Below are 17,016 nucleotides of genomic sequence, written 5' to 3' on the forward strand. Positions count from 1 at the left end.
GTATATTAGACTCCTGAGGGGCAGCAGGGATTCTGTCCTCACTGGGAAAGCTGCCTCGGGAAGACTTCAGACTGGGTGACATAACTTGTGTGCAGTACAATCGCTCCTGTTTGTGTGGGCAGGTGGTGGTTTACTGTAGAACCAAAAGCCTGAAGATCCTCTCCTGCAGGTCCAGCAGGCATTGCAGAGGTGTTTTTTTCTCATGTGGGTTCTAAGTGTCTATTACAAGTTCATGTTTATGAGCGGGATTGTAGTGTTTCTGTGGGAGTCTTGTGCACCTGGCTTGTGGATGTGCCGTCATAGAGCAGCTATGCGTTTTCTTCAGCTTGTTTCACTGGTCCTGGACCAATTTTACCGTCAGCTTCTTAGGTGGAGATTTCCACATCAGGTAGGTTGTATAAATTTGGACCCCTCACTTCAGTTTGACAAAGTCTTGTACTTCAGGTATCCCAGCAGAGGCTGCTTGTGTCTGTCATTACACCAAGCATCCAAGCAGGTAACAAACTTTCTTATAGCTTCTCGAACAGATGGGTGGATTTTTTTCAGTCCACTTTACATGAAGAGGGCAGCCATCCATGTCTCTGTATGGACATTTCAGTTACAGCTTTCCACCTCACTATATGTCTGTCCCTACACGGGGTGGAAAGCCCAGCCCCTCTCTGCCAGGGCCTGGTACTCCTTCACCGTTCTGATTTCTACTTCCCTCTTCATTCGCAACCTCTGGAAAGACTCCTTCCTTTCTTCTATGCTCAACTCTATTGTTGTTTCTTCATTATCCACAATGTTCGTGTGTAGAGGGGAGTCCAATTTAGCTCAATCCACCATGCCTTTGGAGGCCCCTCCCTGATGCAGCAATGCAAGATTCTGGTCTGTAACATTTTAGCAATTGGACTACAAGTCATTCTTAGTCCCATTAGCTCAAGATCCCATAGCCAGATCCTTCTTTGGTCTGTGGGCTATTATGGGTTGAATTGTGTCCCCCTCAAAAGTATGTTGAGGTCCTAACCCTCAGTACCTGACAATATGACCTGATGTGGAAATAGGGCTATTGCAGATGTACTTAGTTAAGATGAGGTCATACTGGAGGCAGGCAGGCACCTAATCCAATATGAGTGGTGTCCTTATAAGAAGATGCCCGTGGGAAGACAGAGGGAGACACAGAGAGAAGGCCATGTGAAGATGGACAGGGATTGGAGTGATGCAGCTGCAAGCCAAGGAATGCCAAGCATTGGCTGGCAAACCACCAAAAGCTGGGGAAAGGCAAGGAAGGATTCCTCTACAGGTTTCAGAGAGAGCATGGCCCTGTGGACACCTTGACTTTGGACTTCAAGCCTCTAGAACTCTGAGACAATGAATTTCTATTGTTTCAAGCCACGTAGTGTGTTGTACTTGTTTAGGGCAACCCTAGGAGACTATTAAGAGCCTTTGTCACTTTTTCCATCCTATGAAACATCTAAGTGAGCTTAGGGGCTCAGTTACTATGTTTATTTTCAGATTTTAAAATTCGAAATACATCTTCAGATAAAGCCTGATATCGGTGGATGAGTGGTCATATCTGTGAGTGATTGCTGTTCCTCTTTTCTCCATGTGAACAGTTGATTATCCTCCTTGTATTTAAAACATTGATAATTAAAAGCTAGGTTCTGAAAGTGTGTGCCCCTAGGGACGTTTGACTAAATAGCTGGCAGGGAAATGGGAGTGGGGTGGGGCTCAGACTGGGAAAGACTGGCCAGTTTGAGGCCCTCATGTTGCCTGTCCCATCACAGCACCCATGCCAGATATCACCAATCAATCCTGAGCACTTTCTTCCTGCACCCGCAGGTGAGCTCAGAACTCAGCTGATTGGCACTACTACTTCAGATGAAAATTACTTACCATCTCAGGTCTTTATTATTCATCAGGCTTAAGATGTACAAATTATTTTTGCTGAGTAAGTGACCTGAGAATTAGAAGTGTAAAACTGATAAGGAATGGAAATTGTAGTAGATGGTACAGCCTGGGAGTGTAACACCTAGTAGAGTCTGATTCTAACTTTTGCAGGATGTCACAGGTTTAAATCTTCACTCAGCCACTAATAACTGTCAAGTTTCTTAATCAATTTCAACCTCATTTTCCTCGTTTATAAAGTGGAGCTATCAATACCTTCCTCACTGGGTTGTTGTGAAAATCACATGATATAATATGTGTAAAGAGGCTAACACAATGCCTGAAGCATAATTAGTACTCATATTACTGCTACAGGCATTGTTATTATTATTATTAGAAAGCACTAACAGTAGCTCTTGGGAAAAATAGTTTCTGCCATCAAGCCAATACAGCCCAAGTAAAACCAGGCTACATCTTTGTCAAACTCAACTTTCCTTAGGCTTCATTACCTTGTCTATAGAAAAGACATGATAATAACATGATAAAAAACATGATAAAAACCTATAATGGATTATAATCTGGAAAAATATTGAATCACTATGCTATACTCCTGAAACTAACACAATATTGTAAATCAACTACACTTCAGTTACAAAAAACTAATTTAATATTGCACAACAATATTAAATAAATAAACAAGTGAATGCAATTTAAAAATCATTCAAATATATACTTTAATCCAACTCCAAACCACTGGACTAACAGAGAACCTCAGACCCCAGGGACTATTCATCGGAGTGAGGTCTCACGGAGGTCCTCATCTCAGCACCAAGACCCAGCTCTACCCAAGAGCCTACAAACTCCAGTGTTGGAAGCCTCAGGCCAAACAATCAGTAAGATAGGAACACAATCCAACTCATAAAAAAAAGAAAAAAAGAGAGATGGCAAAAAAATATGTCACAGATGAAGGAGCAAGGTAAAAACCTACAAGACCAAATAAATGAAGAGGAAACAGGCAATCTACCTGAAAAAGAATTCAGAGTAATGATAGTAAAGTTGATCCAGAATTTCAGAAATAGAATGGAAGCACAGATTGAGAAAATGCAAGAAATGTTTAACAAAGATCTAGAAGAACTAAAGAACAAACAAACGGAGATGAACAACACAATAACTGAAATGAAAAACAGACTAGAAGGAATCAATAACAGAATAACTGAGACAGAAGAACGAATAAGTGAGCTGGAAGACAAAATGGTGGAAATAACTGCCAAGGAGCAGGATAAAGAAAAAAGAATGAAAAGAATTGAAGACAATCTCAGAGACCTCTGGGACAACAGTAAACACACCAACATTCAAATTATAGGGGTCCCAGAAGAAGAAGAGAAAAAAAAAGGGGTCTGAGAAGATACTTGAAGAGATTATAGTTGAAAACTTCCCTAACATGGGAAAGGAAATAGTCACCCAAGTCCAGGAGGCACAGAGAGTCCCATACAGGATAAACCCTAGGAATAACATACCAAGACACATATTAATCAAACTAACAAAAATTAAATTCAAAGAAAAAATATTAAAAGCAGCAAGGGAAAAACAAAAAATAACATACAAAGGAATCCCCATAAGGTTATCAGCTGATTTTTCAGTGGAAACTCTGCAGGCCAGTAGGCAGTGGCAGGATATACTTAAAGTGATGAAACAAAAAAAGCTACAACCAAGATTACCCAGCAAGGATCTCATTCAGATTCAATGGAGAAGTCAAAAGCTTTTCAGACAAGCAAAAACTAAGAGAATTCAGCACCACCAAACCAGCTTTACAACAAATGCTAAAGAAACTTCTCTAAACGGGAAACACAAGAGAAGAAAAAGACTCACAAAAACAAACCCAAAACAATTAAGAAAATGATAATGGGAACATACATATCGATAATAACCTTGCATGTGAATGGATTAAATGCCCCAACCAAAAGACACAAATGGCTGAATGGATACAGAAACAAGACCCACATATATGCTGTCTACAAGAGACCCACTTCAGACCTAGGGACACATACAGACTGAAAGTGAAGGGATGGAAAAAGAAATTCCATGCAAATGGAAATCAACAGAAAGCTGGAGTAGCAATACTTGTATCAGATAAAATAGACTTTAAAATAAAGACTGCTACAAGAGATAAGGAGGGACACTACATAATGATCAAAGGATCAATCCAAGAAGAAGATATAACAATTATAAATGTTTATGCACCCAACATAGGAGCACCTAAATACCTAAGGCAAATACTAACAACCATGAAAGGAGAAATTGACAGTAACACAATAATAGTAGGAGACTTTAACACCCCACTTACACCAATGGACAGATCATTCAAACAGAAAATAGATAAGGAAACACAAACTTTAAATGACACAATAAAACAGATAGATATAATTGATATTTATAGAACATTCCACCCCAAAGTGGCAGAATACACTTTCTTCTCAAGTGCCACAGAACATTCTCCAGGATAGATCACATCTTGGGACAAATCAACCTCAGTACACTTAAGAAAATTGAAATCATATTAAGCATATTTTCTGACCACAATGCTGTGGGATTGGAAATCAATTACAGGAAAAAAACCTGTAGAAAACACAAATACATGGAGGCTAAACAGTGTGCTACTAAATAACCAAGAGATCACTGAAGAAATCAAAGAAAAAATAAAAAAATACATAGAAACAAATGACAACAAAAACACAACGACCCAAAACCTATGAGATGCAGCAAAAGCAGTTCTAAGAGGGAAGTTTATAGCAATTCAATCTCACCTCAAGAAAAATCTCAAATAAACAATCTAACCCTACACTTAAAACAACTAGAGAAAGGAACAAAGAAAATCCAAAGTCAGTAGAAAGAAAGAAATCATAAAGATCAGAGCAGAAATAAATGAAATAGAAACAAAGAAAACAATAACAAAGATCAATAAAACTAAAAGCTGGTTCTTTGAGAAGATAAACCAAATTGATAAACCCTTAGCCAGACTCATCAAGAAAAAAAGGGAGAGGATGCAAATCAATAAGGTTGGAAATGAAAAAGGAGAAATCACAACTGACACTGCAGAAATACAAAGGTTTATAAGAGACAACTACAAACCAACTATATGCCAATAAAATGGACAACCATGAAGAAATGGACAAATTTTTGGATAGGCACAATTTTCCAAGACTGAACCAGGAAGAATTAGAAAATATAAACAGACCTATCTCAAGTAATAAAATTGAAACCATAATTAAAAATCTTCCAACAGGGCTTCCCTGGTGGCGCAGTGGTGGAGAGACTCCCTGCTGATGCAGGGGACACGGGTTCGTGCCCCGGTCCGGAAAGATCCCACATGTTGTGGAGCGGCTAGGCCTGTGAGCCATGGCCGCTGAGCCTGCGCGTCCGGAGCCTGTGCTCCGCAACAGGAGAGGCCACAACAATGAGAGGCCCGCATACCACAAAAAAAAAAAAAAAAAAAAAAAAATCTCCCAACAAACAAAAGTCCAGGACCAGATGGCTTCACAGGCAAATTCTATCAAACATTTAGAAAAGAGCTAACACCCATCCTTCTCAAACTCTTCCAAAAAATTGCAGAGGGAGAAACACTCCCAAATTCATTCTACGAAGCCACCATTACCCTGATACCAAAACCAGAAAAAGATATCACAAAAAAAGAAAATTATAGACCAGTATCACTGATGAACATAGATGCAAGAATCCTGAACAAAATACTAGCAAACAGAATCCAACAACACTAGCAAACAGAATCCAGCAACACATTAAAAGGATCATGCACCATGATCAAGTAGGATTTATCCCAGGGATGCAAGGATTCTTCAGTATATGCAAATCAATCAATGTGATACACCACATTAACAAATTAAGGAATAAAAACCATATGATCATCTCAGTAGATGCAGAAAAAGCTTCTGACAAAATTCAATACCGATTTATGATAAAAACTGCAGAAAATGGGCATAGAGGGAGCCTACCTCAACATAATAAAGGCCATATATGACAGACCCACAGCAAGCATCATACCCAATCGTGAAAAACTGAAAGCATTTCCTCTAAGATCAGGAACAAGACAAGGATGTCCACTCTCGCCAGTCTTATTCAACATAGTTTTGGAAGTCCTAGCTGCAGCAATCAGAGAAGAAAAAGAAATAAAAGGAATACAGATCGGAAAAGAAGAAGTAAAACTGTCACTGTTTGCCAATGACATGATACTATACATAGAAAATCCTAAAGATGCCACTCGAAAACTACTAGAACTAATCAATGAATTTGGTAAGGTTGCAGGATACAAAATTAATGCATAGAAATCTCTGGCATTCCTATACACCAACAATTAAAAATCAGAAAGAGAAATTAAGGAAACACTCTCATTTACCATTGCAACAAAAAGAATAAAATACCGGGCTTCCCTGGTGGCGCAGTGGTTGAGAGTCCGCCTGCCGATGCAGGGGATGCGGGTTCGTGCCCCGGTCCAGGAAGATCCTATATGCCACAGAGTGGCTGGACCCGTGAGCCATGGCCACAGCCTGCGCATCCAGAGCCTGTGCTCCACAGCGGGAGAGGCCACAACACTGAGAGGCCTGCGTAACGCAAAAAAAAAAAAAAGAATAAAATACCTAGGAATAAACCAGCCTAAGGAGTCGAAAGACTTGTACTCAGAAAACTATAAAACACTGATGAAAGAAGTCAAAGATTACATAAACAGATGGAGAAACATACCATGTTCTTGGATTGGAAGAATCAATATTGTGAAAATGACTATACTACCCAAAGCAATCTACAGATTCAATGCAATCCCTATCAAACTACCAATGGCATTCTTCACAGAATTAGAACACAAAATCTTACAATTTGTATGGAAACACAAAAGACCCCGAATAGCCAAAGCAATCTTGAGAAAGAAAAACAGAGTTGGAGGAATCAGGCTCCCTGACTTCAAACTATACCACAAAGCTACAGTAATCAAGACAGCATGGTACTGGCACAAAAACATAAATATAGAATCAGTGGTACAGGATAGAATGCCCAGAGATAAACCCACTCATATGTGGGCACCTAATTTACAACAAAGGAGGCAAGACCATACAATGGAGAAAAGGCAGCCTCTTCAATAAGTAGTGCTGGGAAAACTGGACGGCTACATGTAAGAGAATGAAATTAGAATACTACCTAACACCATACACAAAACTAAACTCCATATGGATTAAAGACTTAAATGTAAGACCAGACACTATAAAACTTTTAGAGGAAAACAGAAAAAACAGTCTTTGACATAAATCACAGCAAGATCTTTTTTGACCCACCTCCTAGAGTAACAGAAATAAAAACAAAAATAAACAAATGGGACTTAACTTAAAAGCTTTTGCACAGCAAAGGAAACCATAAACAAGACAAAAAGACAGCCCTCAGAATGGGAGAAAATATTTGCAAATGAAACAACAGACAAAGGATTAATCTCCAAAATATACAAACAGCTCATGGAGCTCAATATCAAAAAAGCAAACAATCCAGTTAATGGGCAGAAGACCTAAATAGACATTTCACCAAGGAAGACATACAGATGGGCAAGAGGCACATGAAAAGATGTTCAACATCACTAATTATTAGAGAAATGCAAATCAGAACTACAATGAGGTATCACCTCACACCGGTCAGAATGGACATTATCAAAAAAGCTAGAAACAATAAATGCTGGAAAGGGAGTGGTGAAAAGGGAACCCTCCTGCACTGTTGGTGGGAATGTAAATTGATATAACCACTATGGAAAACAGTATGGAGCTTCCTTTAAAAACTAAAAATAGAACTACCATATGACCCAGGAATCCCACTACTGGGCATATACCCTGAGAAAACCATAATTCAAAAAGAGACCTGTCCCACAATGTTCATTGCAGCTCTATTTACAATAGCCAGGACATGGAAGCAACCTAAATATCCATTGACAGATGAATGAATAAAGAAGATGTGACACATATATACAATGGAATATTAATCAGCCATAAAAAGAAACAAAATTGAGTTATTTGTAGTGAGGTGGATGGACCTAGAGTCTGTCATACAGAGTGAAGTAAGTCACAAAGAGAAAAACAAATACCGTATGCTAACGCATATATATGGAATCTAAAAAAAAAAAAAGGTTCTGATGAACCTAATTGCAGAGCGAGAATAAAGAGGTAGACATAGAGAATAGACTTGAGGACATGGGGTGGGAGGGCGAAGCTGGGGCGAAGTGAGACTAGTATCGACATATATACACTACCAAATGTAAAATAGTTGGCTAGTGGGAAGCAGCAGCATAGCACAGGGAGATCAGCTCGGTGCTTTGCGATGACCTAGAGGGATGGGATAGGGAGGGTGGGAGGGAGGCTCAAGAGGGAGGGGATATGGGGACATGTGTATGCATATGGCTGATTCACTTTGTTGTGCAACAGAAACTAACACGGTATTGTGAAGCAATTATACTCCAGTATTAAAATAGTAAAAAAAATATATATATATATATATATATATATATATATATATATATACACACACACACACTTTAAATGGGTGGATTGTTTGGTATGTGAATTATATCTCAATAAAATTCTTACCAAAGAAACCCCCATAGTCATAACCCACTTACTGCTATATTGTAAAAGAAAGAAAAGAAATAAAAAACAAATCAAAAAGCAATTCCACTGGTGGGGTGCCCCTTAGCTGCCCACCCAGAATTCTAGTCCCTTGCAGAGTCTTCCAAGTATTCTGAAAGTCTCAAGAAATATGTGCTCAGGAATGAACCCAGTCATTTTCCTGCCTCAGCGTCTTTATTCAAGCTCACCGCCCTAAGGCTACTTGAGGGAGAGACCTTTCAGTGCCAGCACGGTTTCTGTGGAGAATGCTGCCTGGCAGTCTTGTGAAGCCACCATTTCCTTATCAAAAAGCTGAGAAAGATGCCACCTGCCCTGTCCCTGTGCCACCTGGGTCCCAGAGCAGCCTCACTCAACCCAGAGTCTCTCTCTCGTGAAAACAGCTCTTTTCACATCTTACCTGGTTCCACCGTAAGAATTTGAAAGTCACCTGCAGAGCCAAGCAGGGAATTGATGTTACACTATCCCACCTATTCTCCCATCTCTCACCATCTTTCTTCCCATGAAGCCAAAACAAAACCAAGGCTTTGTTTAGCCCTGAACATGTCAACTAAAGCTGACAGATACCGGTGGGGTCACCAGCCCATCAGCTGAGCAGACAGCCAGACCCTGAGTCACAGTTTGAATCAGCTGAGTCCCTGGGGCACTAACTTATCTTCCCAACAAGCCAGTGAATAGATTTGTGGAAAACAAAACAAAACAAACAAAAAATACCCCCTGGTACAAGAAGACAACTGATATTTGATTGAATTTCTCCAACCAAGTAATTCATTCCACTTGCACTATGTATGAGGGTCCCTATCCCAGCACATGAGATTGTGATTATAGGAGGAATAAATCGTGTATTAGTTTTTAGGAGGTTTGATAACTTTGCATATCCGATACTTATGTTTATATGTATGAAATGTGTGTTTTTAAAAATCATGTCAAAATGACTAGAAAGTAGAGTAGGAAGTAAGACCTAGACAGAACCATCAACTGAAGGAATGTTATCATTCATGAAATCTCTTCATGAAAAAAAAAGAAATCATGGGGGTATATGAGAAAGACACAGAAATAAAAAGGATTATTTAACAACCTGAAAATTATAAAGATTTTCCTGTTAGTTCATTTCTTAATTTGAAAACAAACAGGGAATTATTTTCAGCTGAAACCAAGAGAATTTAGTATTAAACATTTCCATGCATTCATGGACATCTGCCTTTTTTTAAAAAAAATAGTACCAGAGCATATGTAGCAATGGGCTCCAGTAAGCCCAGCAGGAAGGAAAGTCATGCTTGAGAAAGCATGGGAAGGAAGAGGTGGTCTGGCAGGTCCCAGAAGAAACATGAGATTAAACCATTCACAAGGTGGGGAGGAGAAGAGTCTGAGGCAGGCCATGCCATGGGCCCAGGCCAGCCCGTCACAGTAGCAAGCAAGCGGCCCATTCGAGGACAGAGGCCAGTTGCTCTTGGCTCTGTTTTTAAGACTACATGATTTCTATACTTGAAGGGGACATTTTCTAGTTATAGAATTTGCATAATCCCGTTTCCTTTTAAGTTTTTAATCTGGTATTGCATTATAAGTGCATAAATATTAAATTGATCATAATGAGTGATACATGTGGGGAAAACCCAGGATCCTGGAGTATTCATCAAACTCTAAGGTAGTCAGAAGACTAGAAGCAAATCCATCCTCTGTTGGAACTGGACCAGGGTTAGAGAGGCCTTCACATCTGAAGGGAACGTTTCTGAACACACCTCCCTTCGAATACAAGTTAGGATTGTGAGAGGTTAAAAAAAAAACAAAAAAACAGTCCCGATGTTAAAGATTTAGATGCATTCAAGTCATATAACAGTGAGATATAAACATGGCACATATATTTAAACACATAATACATTAATGCAGTAAAGTGAAAGCTTTCTATGATGAATCATCCCCTCCTTACACAGTGTCACAGGGATTACTTTATGCTGAAGAAGTTTAATTAGCATAGGTAGTTTGTGGCCCTGTTTGTGAATAAAAACCTCTGCTCAAGATTTTTATATTCCTAAAATACCACGACCCTCCAACATTGTCTGACCAGCTGGCTTCTGAATCTATGCAGTATAGTGTTTTTTGTAGACAACTAACATGCCATAGAATGAAAAGAAACAATGATTGACTTCTTGGATGGTCAACTTCTTGGATGGTCAGCTGACTTCTTGGATGGTCATGAAAAGGGGACCCACAGACCTCACACAGCCCCAAGCAGCATTAGACTCCTTTTTTTTTGTAGAAGAAAAACTACTTTCTTCAATTTGCTTCATACAATAAACCAGGTATTCAAATGAACAGGCCAGGATAAATGTTTTACTTGGTTTAATCGAATCAGTTTACCAGAATCAAAGGAAATCCAGGCGATTGTATCCAGCTAAGGTACTTGATACATCCAGCTGAGGTACTCACTGTGGATGTTTACACGTTACAGGTCAAGAATATTTGACATGTCGGTGTTTAGGCGTAGCATTTATTTTGTTCAGACCCATTAGAACTTTTACACCAAAATGACGTCTTGCTCCTACTCTTACTTGGAGTCAGGGGCCTACCTCTCTTACTAGGTGGATTTTGTTCACCTCCTTTCCTGGCTTGAAAAGGCCTTCAGAGATAATTAGTCATCAATTTAGTTTTTTACTTTCTAATCACTGTTAATTTTGCTGCGAAGTGTTTTTTTGACAGCTGGATCATCCTCATTTATTAAGCACATCTCTATATTGTTCTGAGCTATTTCCTCGGGTCACATCTACCTTAAGAATTCGACTTGCCCTATGCATCTCTTCCTTTTACTTGGCTGTTCCCGAGTTATATCCTTTATAATAAAACTGTAACTATAAGCATAAAAAAAAAAGAAAAAAGAATTCGACTTGCCATCACTAATGAATTCATGGGTGGGCATCAAATTCTGGAGCTGGTTCCTTAATAATAATACTGAAAATCTTTTGTATTTTACAGAATGTCACATGCCATTTTATGGCAGAGTATACATTTCTATAGTTATTTTTAACCTTGTTGGGGGTCATGGATTCCCCAAAAGAATATGATGGAAGCAGTCTCCTCTCAGAAAAATGAACATATGAATATATGCAAACATTTGCGTATCATTTTTAAAAGTTTGTGGACCTCTAGAGATTATTTAGTGATACTCTAGGATTAAGAACTTTTGTTCTAAGGGGACATTTTCGAAAGAGATAGCATTTATTTTGATTTACAGGGCAGACTCTTTTGAAGAGAGAAATGTGAGGTAACTGAATGGGACCAGATGTATCTTGGAACATTAGCATAAGATCGTTGAGGAGAGAAACATTTGATAGAAGCGAAATAACTTCTGGACCATTTCTTTCCAAGCTAAGAATATTGCCCAGCCTCATAAAAAGGATCTTTTCCACGGGTACACAGAGTTATAAGGCCACTGATCTCTCTCCAAGAACACAGGCTACCGTAGAAAGGATGACATGCGCTTTGGGAAAGAGTCACTTTTCCCCTGTGTCTAACCCTTAAGTGTGATGTAACAGTCTTTGGAGAAAGAGTTATGTTTACTTATTTTTTCCTCACCTTAATCATCCCTTTAGCATATGGTGACTTTTTCTTCTCACAAATGATACGGCTAATTGCAGACAAGAGGATTGCCATTCCTGTGATCTAGAAGGATTCTGCTCCCGGGTAAACAGCCAAGAACTTTTGTTAGAGAGAAGGAAGATCGAGGAAAAGGAATTGACCTTTTCTGGTGTGTGTTCTATGCTGAACCTTTGAAGTAGTGCCTTTCATAAGCCTGCTCATGACAAGCAAGAGCAACAGGAAAGCAAACTGGACCGAACCCTGGGCCAGTTAGTCCATTTCTTTGAGCTTTTGTTTCCTCATCTATAAAATGGAGATAATAATGCTTACTTTATAGGGATTTTTTATGATATAGGAGAGAGTGTGTGTCAGATGGTTAGCACATACCTGGCATGTAATGAGCATACAATTACCCTCCTCAGTTGATTTTGTATTTTCGAGGGTGATAGTTTTGTTTTTATCAACTCAGAACACAATAGAACATCACATCATTGTTGCTTTTTAAAACTAGTGTCTTCCAGCAGACAGGCTACATGGTTGGGCACTGTTTAAATATTTTAATACTTTTAATATGTGATTATGCCTTCATTTTAGGACACTTGAAGTGTTTGGTCCAGATGGCAAGTTATATAATCAGGTTAATTTTCCTGGACCCTGAACTTCTCTTGGACTTGAAAGTATCACTGTCACTCTGGAACCAGCACCCACCTTGACTTATATATTCAGTTACTCATTTGTCACTGATCAAAAAAATTATTTACTGAGAGCTGAATAACACCACATGTGGGGATACAGTACCAAATGTGTCTCAGGAAAGCCCATCTGGGAAGCAAAGGGGAAGAGTTCACCTGCTGGCTTTCTACCTGGTATTGTTTGAACTCTTGCTACCCAGGAACCCCCCTGAGCTTCTGGTCTACCTATGCCTGCATCTTCTGCCTCAGCATCAGCAGGGAGGGGCCAGGGTAGGGGCTGGAGGATTGTGGATTGGACACTTAGGCCTGTTAGAAACCCTGACTGATAGCAACGCAAGGCACCCAGATTCGTGGCATAGATCCGCTCAGTAACGCAAAGCACCAGCTTACCCTCTGCTTCACTTTCACGGTGGGTGTTTTATTTACAACTTGTGTGTAACAGCTTGGCTCCGTGTTATAAGTCAGCTCTCTTGATGATCCTCCTCTGCCTTTAACATGTGTGTCTTCCTGTTTCCTTGACCCTCTGTCTTCAATTCACGTCTCCACAGCCTCGCAGACCGGAGCCCTCCGACTTCCACCCAGGGAAAACTGAACTGCATTTTGTCATTTCATTTCTGGGATGTCTATTTTCTTTTCATGGAGGGTATTTTGACTTTTTTTTAGGGCCCTTTCACAAGATGATCAAGATGACATCCACCTAAAACTGGAGGATATAATTCAACTGGTAAGTTCAGCCGTGGTCTTATCCTGCACAATTATATGTAAGACTCACCTCTCAAAGGCAAGCACTGTGCCCATAACTGATAACTGGGTTCTGGACTGTATATTCTGTCGCTGTAAACTGTGTGAGAAGAACCAGATTCGGCTTTGGGGTTTAGCAGTTGGTCCATGATGTTAATGCCGGCTGTTATTTCTGAACTTTCTGCCATTTTCTTCATAGCTGGAATCTAGGGTGGACTTTGTACTCCAAGCAGCTGCAGTGAGCTGGCAGGCACCTTGCTTCCGGGTGTGTTTCATTCCCTGCCCTCATCTCTTGCAGACAGACTGTCCGAAGGCCGAGTGCTTTGAGACCTTGTCGGCCATGGAGCTGGCTGAGCAGATCACCCTCCTGGACCACATCGTTTTCAGAAGCATTCCCTACGAGTGAGTGTGCCCTCACAGCAGCAGGGCTGCCTTACAGCTGACATTGTTCCTCAGCAGATGCGTGTGCGCAGAGCTGTGGCTCTTAATCTTATGTTGGTTTTGTCCCACTTGAATGTCTTTTGGTTCCACTATATGTTGGAAATATTTATATAGAAATATTGGGAACTCTCAAGATGGTCAGTCTTGTGTTTCTGTATGTGCTACAGTTACCATAGAAGGCGAAGTTCTCTGTCCTCTCACATCTTTGTGTTATAGAAACCGCAATACAGTATAACAGTGGTGCTCAAACTTCATGGTGCCTAAAATCATTTGGGAAACCTGTTCAAAATGTACATCCCTAGGTACCACCCCCTGGCCACCCCCCCGGCAGAAATCCTGATTCCAGTAGGTTTGAGGCCCAGGAAACTACATTTTCAATGAGAATCCCAGATAATTCTGCGTGAGCTAAGACTATACTTTGAGAAACACTGATGTTGGGAAATTCTGTAAATTCTGCTGCAATTTTCCCCCCATGTCCATAAATCAGCAGGTGGTATTGCTGAGCATCGAGACTCCAGAACAGCGTAGACTCCCAAGACAGTGCTTTGCACAGAGCACACTTGGAGTGGGTATCTGCCGAGTGAACGCTGTCACGTAATGAGCATCGATGTCACTACTGCCTTTTAACTGTCTCGTGTGCAGAGTAAGGGAGGCTCTTTAAGCCCCCTCCTGCTGTCCTAATCAGCAGCTCTACAGACAAGGCCTTTGTTTGGACAAATAACAACTGTTGGCATAAGTCCCCTGTGAAATTATAACTAAATGAAAGGTATGGGAGGGGCTGGGTAAGAGGTATGACTGTGGTCCATGTTGTATGTAGAGAAGAGGACATCCAGGATGATGGAGGCTCAGGCATAGCCGTGTTGGTGGTCAGAGCTACAGTAGAAGGGGCAGGGCCAGAAGATGCTCCTGCAGACTTTTCTTTTATGCATTTTATCTTATTTCCCACTTTCAGCAATTGTAGGCCCATCCATGAACATGGGGAAAAAAGGAACGTGGCCCCTTGGCCGTACAAATGAACCCACTGACTATTTGATGACTTGAGTTAGGAGTGCAGTGCCTCTTCCCCCCACCTCCTGACTATCCTCCAGTGCAGTGAGGATTCAGGAGGGAGGGGAGCATGACCAGTATGGAAGAGGAGAAACAGCGAAGGCTGAATCTTTGTGGTTGCCCTTGGTGTGGTCTCTTCCTGGGACCCTTCTCACCTCTCCTCCTCTCTGCTGCTGTGAACATGTACCAATTTTCATCCGTGGAAAAAGCACATCTTTATGTCCAACAGCCTTGCAGGATGGGAACAGTACCACCCACGTCAAGGGACTCAGTCAACATTGGTGGATTAAGAATGTGTCAGAGTAATTTCATTTTAATTTCGGTGATGCCTTGACAAAAGAATTCCTGTATGCTCCAGCTTGATTGTTCCTCGCTTGCTGTGATCCAGTGACCCACTCATGAGTGAAATGAAAGAGCAGGGATGTTATTCAGAAGACAGACCTTCCTCCAGGCTGAGCTCCCACCACCGTAACTGCCTTCCTCACACGAACGGGCTGCAAAGTGCTAACACCAGCATTTGTTCATTCGGCCCTTAGCACGTGTACTGTTCCGGGCTCTGGGGCGAACAAAGGAAAGTCCCTGCCCATGGAATTGACATTCTCCTGGAGACTGTCAGAGCAAAGTGGAGGAAAACATGCTGTTCTTGATTAACATTTTTGGTAGTGATGGATTTTTCAAGCCTTCTGCTAAGGCTTAAGATTTTTTCAAGGTGATCCAGGGAAAATGGTCTTGGTTTCTGAGTTAGCACTTAAGCTCGTTATTCCTCTTGTCATTGTTTTCCAATTTCAGAGAAGCCTTTATAATGATCCTAATAGGGACCCGGTTCCAAACATTTATAAGAGAAAGCTGAAACTGAAGAATCTTTTTCTTTTTGGCATCAAGTGGTGAAATGGTAGAATTGAGCTAAAATTCATTTGAGATGGAGCAGCAGGGTTGGGCAATGTCAAGTTTAATGTATATAATATTCATAATAATTATTCAGGATCATGGGCACCCTTAAAACACTTAATTGATTTTGTGTTTTGTTTTGAATTTTCAGAGAATTTCTTGGGCAGGGGTGGATGAAGCTGGATAAAAATGAAAGAACACCTTACATTATGAAAACCAGCCAACACTTCAATGATGTGAGTAACCATAAAAATAAAACCTTGGGTGGGAGTGTTATAGGAAGATGAGTATCAGGGTCTTGAGATGCCTTCTCTAAATTAAAAGAAGTCTTCCACCCACTTTTTAAACAAAACTGATGGAATGTTAAAAAAAAAAAAGCTTAAATATCCTCTAAGAGTTCACAGTGATGTGATTACTTCCAGTTACCTTCCAGTTCACATTTGATGGTACACAAGTCTGGTAAGTGCTCAGTGATGCATAGGTAGCTGCTATTATTTTTATCATGATCATGATTACTTCATGGTCGTAGATTGACTGGTTCTAACAGCACTGTGTCACTGGCCCCTGGTGGTACTGGTGATGGTAAGGCTGGGTTGCTACAGCTCCTCCTCATTATTACTGAACATTCAGTCCCAGTACATTCCAGGGTGGGAAGGAACCTCTCTGAGCATAATTACAGTGATGCTGAGACTGCGTGCAGAGGTAACCAGCTGTCGGTCCATCTCCCCCTCTGCTCTTCTGCAGCAGTTTAGATGGAGTTGCTTTTATACCCTCCTCCTCCCTATTGGTGCTGTCCTACTGGTCTTAGTCCTGTGGAAGAGCCACAGATGTTGGAATGTCTTCAGGCCTATCCCGGCAAAGGGAAGGCTCCCTTTTCAATTCTACTAAAGTACGGTAAAAAGAGTAATGATTATGTTTAAAAAAAAAAAAAAAAGACTACCAGGAAACCTGTAGGTAAATTAATGTCATCCAGAATCAAAATACAAAACAACAGTGCAAATTCCCAAGACAGTGCTTTGCTGAGGGTACATGTGGAATAGGTGTTATTACATAACAAGCATCAAATGTCACTGCTTCCTAAAGGACAGGACACATGACCTGTCTGG

General features: G+C 40.6%; 1 protein-coding gene across 1 annotated transcript in view; it reads left to right on the forward strand.

Moving 5' to 3' along the window:
- RASGRF2 (Ras protein specific guanine nucleotide releasing factor 2) overlaps positions 1-17,016 on the forward strand; it is a 227,172-nt gene that overhangs the window by 196,620 nt on the left and 13,536 nt on the right. Inside the window, 3 exon segments of the mRNA XM_060143218.1 lie at positions 13,457-13,517; positions 13,833-13,936; positions 16,062-16,146. Of these exon segments, the coding sequence (XP_059999201.1) occupies positions 13,457-13,517; positions 13,833-13,936; positions 16,062-16,146 (250 nt within the window).

The sequence above is a fragment of the Lagenorhynchus albirostris genome, chromosome 3, assembly GCF_949774975.1.
Source record: "Lagenorhynchus albirostris chromosome 3, mLagAlb1.1, whole genome shotgun sequence".
Classification (NCBI taxonomy): Eukaryota; Metazoa; Chordata; class Mammalia; order Artiodactyla; family Delphinidae; genus Lagenorhynchus; species Lagenorhynchus albirostris.